At 56.5% G+C, this 8,723-nt stretch overlaps 1 protein-coding gene across 1 annotated transcript in view; it reads left to right on the top strand.

The window, feature by feature from the left end:
* The window catches only part of SLC38A10 (solute carrier family 38 member 10), a 28,437-nt gene that overhangs the window by 16,575 nt on the left and 3,139 nt on the right, over nucleotides 1–8,723 (top strand). The window contains exons 11-13 of the mRNA XM_031064667.1: nucleotides 1,504–1,657; nucleotides 8,123–8,293; nucleotides 8,581–8,723. The exon at nucleotides 8,581–8,723 is cut by the window's right edge and continues 307 nt beyond it. Coding sequence (XP_030920527.1) covers nucleotides 1,504–1,657; nucleotides 8,123–8,293; nucleotides 8,581–8,723 — 468 coding nt within the window. The remainder of the gene's footprint in view (nucleotides 1–1,503; nucleotides 1,658–8,122; nucleotides 8,294–8,580) is intronic.

Below are 8,723 nucleotides of genomic sequence, written 5' to 3'. Positions count from 1 at the left end.
GTTGTTTCTGGAAGGTGCCAGAACAACCTCCCAGGCACAAAATGCATTTGTGCCGGGGCTGTGGATTGTAGGAGGGGAGGAAGTGGAGCAGCTCAGCCCAGGGCAGCAGTGCAGGACCTGCTGACTCGGCGTTTGCCCGGGGCTGGGGGGGTGGATGGCAGGATATCTGCTCTTTGTGCACCCCGGGCAAGGCAGGCAGCACATTCTGCTCCTGTTTCCTCTGCAGCAGCTCTAAGGTCTGGCCTCTGCTCCCTGGCCACGCTGCCCCTGATGCAGAGCTGCTCCACGTCCCGCCAGCCTTTTCCTTCCGAAGGCGTCGGGCTGTCTGCGGGGCGTGCTGGGAACGGGCCCTCCGGGCTCCCCTGAGCCCGGCTCTGACCACGCTGCTCCCTCTCTCTGGGTGACCTCCCCCAGTGGGTGAGGAAAGCACCGGCCCCTCCTCCCCCTCTGGAAGTGCCAATGTTTTAATTCCTCCTTCCAGTTTCACCTCTCCCCTTGATTTGCAGTTTTCTGGCAGCTTCCAGCGGTGAAGTGCTCCCTGTGGCCGTTCTTGGTTTTCCCCGCACTGAGAAGCATCTTTTTGTTGTGCTTTTTGTGAATTGGGATGTAAATCTGCGCAGTGAGGATTGGGAGTCATGGAATCATGCAGTGGTTTGGGCTGGGAGGGGCCTTAAAGCTCATCCAGTTCCACCTCCTGCCATGGGCAGGGACATCTTCCACTAGACCAGGTTGTCCGAGTGCCATCCAACACTTCCTATGACTCATGTGGAATTAGATCCTTTCAGATCAATTTGTCATCACATAACAAGCTGTAAAAATTCCTTTGCTGCTCATCACTTTCTCCTTTTTGAGGTAGAGAAATTCCAAGAGCCCTTCCCTCCATGGGATCCAGATTCCACCCTTCTATTTTTACCCTGTTTGATCCTAGCTTTCTGGGAATCAGGGAGTCATTTCTCAGCAGCTTCTTGAGCCTTGGGAGCAGGGCCTGTGTGTGGACATGTTACCCTTGCTTTCAAAACCAAGGATTTTTAAGCAGCTCCCTGGAATGGTTTGGGGCTGTAACCAGGCCAGGCTCCTCTGTGCTCAGCCAGACCTGATTTCATGGAGTTCTCATGCTGGGAGTACCAGGAAATGAGTCTTTGCAGTAGGACTTGTCTGCCACATGCATTTTCCTATCCCTGGGTCCTGCCCACTCACTTCACTCACTTTTGAGCCCTTCCAAAGCCTTTCCAACAGCTTCCAGCCTCTGAAACAGCTTCCATTCCAACAGCTTCCATTCCAACAGCTTCCATTCCAACAGCTTCCATTCCCATGGCTCTACACCCAAAAATGAACCTCAGCCAGGAGCAACTGGTTTTCCTGTTTCTCTCTGACATTTCTCTTCTCTCCCTAGCACATGTCACCGTGCTGAGCTTGGAATTCTGTGCAGGCACTGTGGGAATGCTGTGGGGAGCAGTCCCCTTGGATTTCCTGTGCTCACTGTCCCTCTGTCCCTCTGTGCAGATTATCCTGTGGATTGGGCTGGGCATGCTGGTGATCAGCACCTACACCACCCTGTCTGCCACCGAGGACACCCCTGTGAGGACAGAAGCAGTGGGCTTGGAGCACCTGGACAGAGAGGAGAGCAGAATTGGCCAGGATTCAGTCAAACTTCCAGGTATGTGCTTGCTGGAGTTGGGTTTCCCAGCCCTGTTCCCAGGCCACCTCTTAAAAAGAAGGTGGAAGCAGGGTAATTTCAGGCAGCTCTGTGCATCTTCCCAGCTTCCTGGGGCCTTTTCCCAAGCAAAGCTGCACTTTTGTCTGCTGGAAAAGCCGCTGTGACCTCCAGTGGTCCATTGTGGGAGTTGTTCTTTTGGGAAGGAAAAGGCATGGTCCAGGCTTGGGATCCCCTGGAGGGACAGAGCAGGGATCCCTGTTTGGGATGAGCACAGTGCCCACCTGGCCCACGGGACTGTTCTCCCCCTGTGCCAGCCCAAGGACCATCCATCCATCACCCTCGAAGGAAGGGAAATTTATGGGAGCTGCCTCTTTTTTTGGTGCCGAGGGTATAAATTTGGCCTCAGCTTTCTCTCTGACAAAGCCTGTGATTATGCCTCAGCTTTGTTTACCGGTTCTTGTTATTTATTATTTGTTTGCTGGGGCTGCTGATGGAATTACGGCCGCTCCTCCCTTTCCCAGCTGCTCCGGAGCGAGGCCGTGGCGCGCAGGTGCCGCCTGACCCCGCGCTGCCCCTCGGCCCCGCCGCGTCCTGTTCCTTCGCTGCACTTTTGTTTCCTTCTGCTCCTGTGGGGTTTCTTTTTTTTTTTGTTCTTTGGAGGCCTTGAAATATCCTCGCAGAGATTGAGAGCGGAAGGGAGAAAGGGGCTGGCGCTTGTGGAGATTATCCTCCCTCCTGGTTCTTGGCTGGGTTCCTGCCCGGCAGCTTGGAGCGTCTCCCACACCGGTGCTGCTGCCGATAACATTCACTCTGGGGTTGCTCCGTGGTGGAGTTTACTTGTGGCTTACTCGTGGCTTACTCAAGGCCGTGTGTGCCTTCCCAGGCACGCGGATGCCGGTGAACTCCGAGCAAAAGATGCTCCCAATCCCTTAATGGAGCCCTCAGCAGGGCCTGGAGGAGGGATGCGATTGAATTCTTCCGTCTTGGTTAATTTTGGAGCAGTAATGGCCAAAGAACAGCTGCTCCTTTCAGGAGGAATCGCTAATGACACGTGTTCTGACTGGGAAAATAAAAAATCCCATCAAACACGGTGTCTGCAGGAGTTTGCTGAATCTTCTCCCCTTCTCGGCGTGAGCCGGGGCGGTGGAGCGGGATGCCAGGCTCTGATCGCCCGAGCGATGCCGGGGCCCGCCGGCAGCAGCTCTGAGTGATGCTGGATTAAATAATCCCACCCGGGAGGAAGGCGGGTTCAGTGCTCCCGGCTCATAAACTTCCCAGGGAGGAGCCCTGCAGTTCCGAGGGAAAGCTCAGCTGTCCCCTGAGGTCCCTTTGCCAGTGGGGGCTCCCTCTCCAGGGAGGAGGAAGAGGAGGGAGAAGGGGGACAAGGACCTGCAGGGTGGACGTGGGGCTGCCCCAGGAGAGCCGGCACTGCGATTCCTTGGATCTGTGCCTCCCTGTGCCTCTGCAGGATGTCGGCTTGACTAGCAATGAGAGGCGTTAAATGGTGCCCTTCATCCCCCGCCGCGGCTCCCCCTCGTCCTCACCCGCCTTGTTTTGCAGAGCAGGAGCTGCCGCCTGGAACGCGCCGCAGCAGCTGCATCCTGTCCTTGCAGGGCCGCAGGATGCGGGGCTGGGCCACCCCCGGCACCTGGGTGCCCTCCGGATGGGCCGAATTCCATACCCGGGGCTGAGCAGGATCCCACGGCTTCCCCCCTGCGGGCTGCTCAGCCCCTTCCCCAGGGCACAGGGTGCCCCTTCCCTGGCCGCAGGGTGCTGCTCCCAGCCCTTTTCCTGGCTGAAGAGTTCTTCCAGACCCCTCCTTCCAGGCACAAGGTGCATCTGTGCCTCCGGGTCAGAGGGTGCTCAGCCCCTTCCCTGGGCACAGGCTTGCTCCGTGCCCTTTCCCGTGCTGCCCCATCCAAGGCAAACCGCAGGGCCTTCCCCCAGCGCTGCCTTCCCCGTCTGCCTCCCGCCTGTCAGCGTGTGAGAGGAGTTTTATTGGCCTCTTTGATGTTGTGGAGCCCAGAACTGGAGAGACTTTCATTAAAGCCCTGCCCCGTGGGCCCGGGGATTATGAATATTAGAACATTGGCCTTTTATGTGAACACGTATTGACCAGCGGCCTCGGAATCGTGTTTTTCCTAACGACACCCAAGTGCCCATTACAGCCCCAGCCTGTGGTGCTGGAGGTTTTACTGTCAGCAGCTCTTCGGGAAAGGGATAAAACCCCTTCCAGGCCCGTCCTGCCGCGGCTGTGCCTCTGTTAAAAGGTTGCTAAGCTGCCTCTGAAAGCTCAGGAAGGCAATTATCCATTAAAAAAAAAAAAAAAAAAAGCTAATTAGGCAATTTCTCTCCGTATTTAAAGCACCCTCGAGGGTCTCGGGGGGGATTAAGATTTTGTAATATTTTTCAGCTCCTTACTTGATTGTTGCTGCTTCATCTTCTCCCTGCTGTTGTGCAATGTTGGGTAACAAAGCCCTGATGCAGGCTCCTTGTGCAAGAGCCCTTTTCCCGGTGTGCCGGGCACCGTGCTCCGGCCATCCCGCTGTCCTGGGGCATGGGGTGGGCTCTGTTACTTGAACTGGGGTAAAATTCGGGGTTGTGTTGTAGCATCCCTGCGCCCTCCATCCGTGTGCTTTGCCCCCCAGAAGCGAGCTGCCCGCGGCAGGCCGGGTCCCTGGCGGCATTCCCCGCCGGAGCAGCCCCGGAGATGTGTGGAACGTGGCTCCTGCATCCTGCAGGAACAGCTTGGCTCCGCCACGGCTCTCCCTGGTGCTTTGTGCAAGCGAGCTTTTAATAGTGCCTGTGACACAGAAAAGGAACCAGCAGCCTCTGGTAATTTGGGTTGGTTTTTACTGCTGGTGCGTCAGGAGACAACTGTGAACTAATTTCAGGGATGCCATTCCATAACCTTGTGAAATCTGGACCCGTTTCGGGGGGAGGGAGGGAGGGCTCCTGGAGGCGCAGCTGGGCCGGGGGCTCCCCGGGGAGGGCCTGGCCCTGCCCTGCTCCTGGTGCTTGGCACATCCCAGGGCAGTGTGTGCCCCCAGCCCTCTGCCCTGCTTGTTGAGCTCCGTTTGCCTTGGCACAGGCTCCTGGATCTTGCTCCATATCATGCAATGAAGGAATTTCAGCAGAGCTGGAGCTGCACTGGCACAAGCAGGTCCTGAACCTTGTGTCCCTGGTCAGCCCTGGGGTGACACCCTGGAGTGGGGGGAGTGTCCCAGAGCTCCTTGTGCTGTCCCTACGGCTCGCTCTGGACTGGGGGCGAGCACAGCAGGGCCCATCCCGCTGCCTCTGCCCAGGGCAGGGGCTGTGGAAGCACATTTCAGCTCCGCGCGGCTGGGGACGCGTGAGGAGGGATTTAGTGCCTGCCTGGGACCATTGCAACGATCCGAACCAGGAGCAGGGGGAGAAGGGAAGCTTTTAGGTTGCTAATCATGAAATTTTATGGCAGCCTGGAGAGGCTGTTGCCAAACCACAACACACCCAGGCACGCACACACACAAATCAGCTGCAGGACGCCCCGGCTTCCCCTCGTGTGAGCAGAGCTGCCGGAGAGCTGGGGGGTCAGGGCGAAGCCTCTCGGTGCTGCCTCACACCCCGGCCTCTCCTTGGGAGCCAAAAAGCTTTTACAGCCTCTCAGGCCTTGCCTGTAATGTCCAAGGCCGCTCATAAAACACGACGAGGCGCAGCGTTACTGGAAGACGCTCCAAAGGGACCTGGAGGGCAAGAAGAGAGGCAGAGCCCCAGCAAAACTCTTCCCTGCAAAGCAGCCGGAGCCCCGGCTGGATTTCCAGGCAGCCTGAGAGGTTGTTAATTCACGCCCTGATGATGAACTTAATTTTGTCTCCCGCTGAGCAAATGATGGCTTCGAGGCAGCTTGGCCTTATTGCGGCGTGGAGACTTTTGGGTTTGTGTTTTGTTTGTGTTTTGGGCTTTTCCTGCATTGTTTGCAGAGCGGGGAACGTGCCTCTGCCTGATTTATGATGGAAGCTGCCAGGGACACTCCTGGAGCAGAGCAGGGCCTCCCCCGGCCCCTCGGGCTGCCCTGGGCCTGCGGGGGGTTCACCTGCTGCTCTGGGCAGGGGAACTGCTGTGTTTAACTCCTCTGCTTCCTGCTGGCAAGGAAAGCTTCCCCTGCCTTCCTTCTTATTTCCTCCTCTCTTATTTCCCCCTCCTTCCTTCTTATTTCCCTCTCATTCCTTTTTATTTCCCCCTCCTTCCTTCTTATTTTCCCCTCATTCCTTTTTATTTCCCCATCCTTCCTTCCTATTTCCTCCTTATTTCCCCCTCCTTCCTTCTTCTTTCCTTCCCTCTTCCTTCTTATTTCTCTTCTCTCTTCCTTCTTATTTCCCCCTCCTTCCTTCTTATTTCCTCCTCTGTTATTTCCCCCTCCTTCCTTCTTATTTCCCTCTCATTCCTTTTTATTTCCCCGTCCTTCCTTCTTATCTCCTCCTTATTTCCCTCTCATTCCTTTTTATTTCCTCCTCTCTTTCTTCTTATTTCCCCCTTCTTCCTTCTTATTTCCCCCTCCTTCCTTTTTATTTCCCCCTCTCTTCCTTTTTATTTCCCCTTGAACATCATCTCACTGCTCAGCTCGTCGCTCCCATCCGCTGTGGGAGCAGCCCTGCCTGCGCTGGGGTTCTCTGGATCCTCCGCTCTTCTCCGACCGGAGCCATCTCCCGCCTCCACGAACCAATTAACAAGAAACTTTCCTCCAACAGAGTAAATAATTTCTTGCGTTGGGGCCAGGATTGAGCTGGGAACATCCGCAGCCGTGCCGAGCTCCCCTCCCCGGCCTCGGCCTCCCGCTTCCCAGGGCCCCTGGCCAGGGCTGGGCACCGGTTCCTGCAGCCCAGTTTTTCCTGAAAAGGAGGAGTGTCCTGCCCTGACTTGCTGAACCCTGGGAAGTCCCTCAATGGAGAGGGGGACCCTTGGGTACTAGACTCGAATTTCTCAGAAAATCCGAGTCCTTTTCCCCTCCCAAGTGAAGGAACGTGGAAAGCCGGCCAGCCCTGCACACGTCCCTCCTCTGGGTGTGGAGCTCGGGCTGGACTCCGCGTTTCTGGAGAGGCTCAAGGTCCTGCTGGCACAGATCCCTCTGGGCCAGGAGTTTGTACTTAATTTTTTGTGAATTTTTGTTGTTTCCCCCCCTCCCCAGCTCAGGCAAGGCCCACGCAGCTGAAGTTGTGGCAATCCCTTCTTTCCCATGAGTTCATCTCGTAATAAATCGCACCAGCCCTGCGGAGGGGGAGGAGAAAATGGAAAGATGTTTATAGAATTAATTCCCCAAAGGAAATCACACGGGGGAGGGCGAAGGGGGAAAGGGTTGGGAATTTTTTTTTTTGTTAGAGAAGATAGATTTTTTTTTAAGAGTTTGTTGGATGGAAAAAAATCTGCAGAACAACTTCACTGCTGGGAAACAATTCGATTTCCTTCTCTGCTGCTCTCCAAAGGAAGAGTTCACTCCCTGTGTGGGTTTTCTGCCATGCTGGGGGTGGAAGGGATCCTTCCCATCCCATGGAATGTGCATAAGATTCCATGTGGAATATGCTGGTCATACCAGTGCTGAACACAGTGACTGGTTTGACTGGGATGTGTCTTCCAAAAACATTCTGTCTCTGAGGGCAAGGTGGGGGGAACCTCCCCCTTCTCCCTCAGGAGTTTCCCCTAATTAATGCCTGTTGTTTAATTCCCCTCCTCAAAACTTTTGCGGGAAAAGGAAACCTCCCCACCCCTCCTCTGAGAGGCATCTGAAGGGCTGTGGGAACACTCTAGCGCTAAAAGGGGTGAAAAATCAAAATAAAGAAGGTTTTAAGGCGTTTCACAGCAAACAGCAGCGGGGGGGTGGGAGCTGGGCTGGAGCCCAGCTCAGGTTCTGGTGTTGGGAGGTTCGGGGGCTGGATCGCAGCTCTGCCTCTTCCAGTGCTGGGGGATCCGGGTCTGGATTCCAGCTTGGGCTCTCCCGGAGCCGGGGGTCTGGGGCAGGGAGCCGGGGGGATGCTGACATCTGGTGGCACTGCCTCGCAGCAGCAGCCGGCTCCATCCATGCTCCATCGCTCCATCCACCATGCTCCATCCCTGCTCCATCCCTGCTCCATCCCCGCTCCATCCCCTCTCCATCCCCTCTCCATCCCTGCTCCATCCCCTCTCCATCCCTGCTCCATCCCCTCTCCATCCATGCTCCATCCCTTATCCATCCATGCTCCATCCCTGCTCCATCCCCTCTCTGTCTCCTCTCCATCCCTGCTCCATCTCTGCCACGCTTCCCTTCCAGCAGCTCCATAAAAACCCACAACAGAGAACACAACCAGGCGACCCCCCAACAAAACCTCCCCCAGCCCCACCGTGCTGAGGCTGGAGGGAAATCAGCGGCTGGGCTGGGTGGGTGAAGGGGACTGGGACAGACACAGCAATTCCCAGCTCCCACACCTCATCCCTGTCCCCATCCTGTGTTTGCAGAGCAGAACCCGGTGGTGGAGGAGCCCGAGGATGACCGTGATAAACCCAAGGTGCCTGAGGAGAAGGAAGAGATGGAGCAGCCACAGATCAAGGTGCCCGTGCAGGTGCCCAAGAGGGAGGAGGAGAGAGGAAAGGTGGAAGAGAAAGTGCAGCTGGACCGTCCTGATCAAGGTAAAGGTGATCCTGGGAAAGGGAGCTGGACTGGGAGCTGGGGGTGTGTGTGTGTTGTGGGACTCTAGACAGAGATCCTGACCTCTCCTCCTTACCCTCCCCTCTGTGCACCTCCGTGGTGCTATTGGTGGATTGATTTAGTGTTTGATGCTCAGGAGGCTTGTTGGGAACGTGGCCTCCAGATGAGGGAGAGAAGGCAGGGCTGGACAAGGGCAGCATGGAGCTGGGTGTGCTGGGTGTACTGGGTGTACTGGGAACCTGCTGCTCTGACCCTGCCTGTCCCCCAGGGATTGCTGTGCCCGTGGGGGAGGCCCATCGCCACGAGCCCCCGGTGCCACACGATGAGGTGGTCGTGGACATGGGGCGGGAGCGGGAGGAATCCAGCGAGAACAGAGCGGCTCCTGGAGGAGCCAAGGACCGTCTGCTGGAG

Source organism: Geospiza fortis, unplaced genomic scaffold (assembly GCF_000277835.1).
Source record: "Geospiza fortis unplaced genomic scaffold, GeoFor_1.0 scaffold546, whole genome shotgun sequence".
Taxonomy (NCBI): Eukaryota; Metazoa; Chordata; class Aves; order Passeriformes; family Thraupidae; genus Geospiza; species Geospiza fortis.
This window is presented reverse-complemented; position numbering and strand designations above follow the sequence as displayed.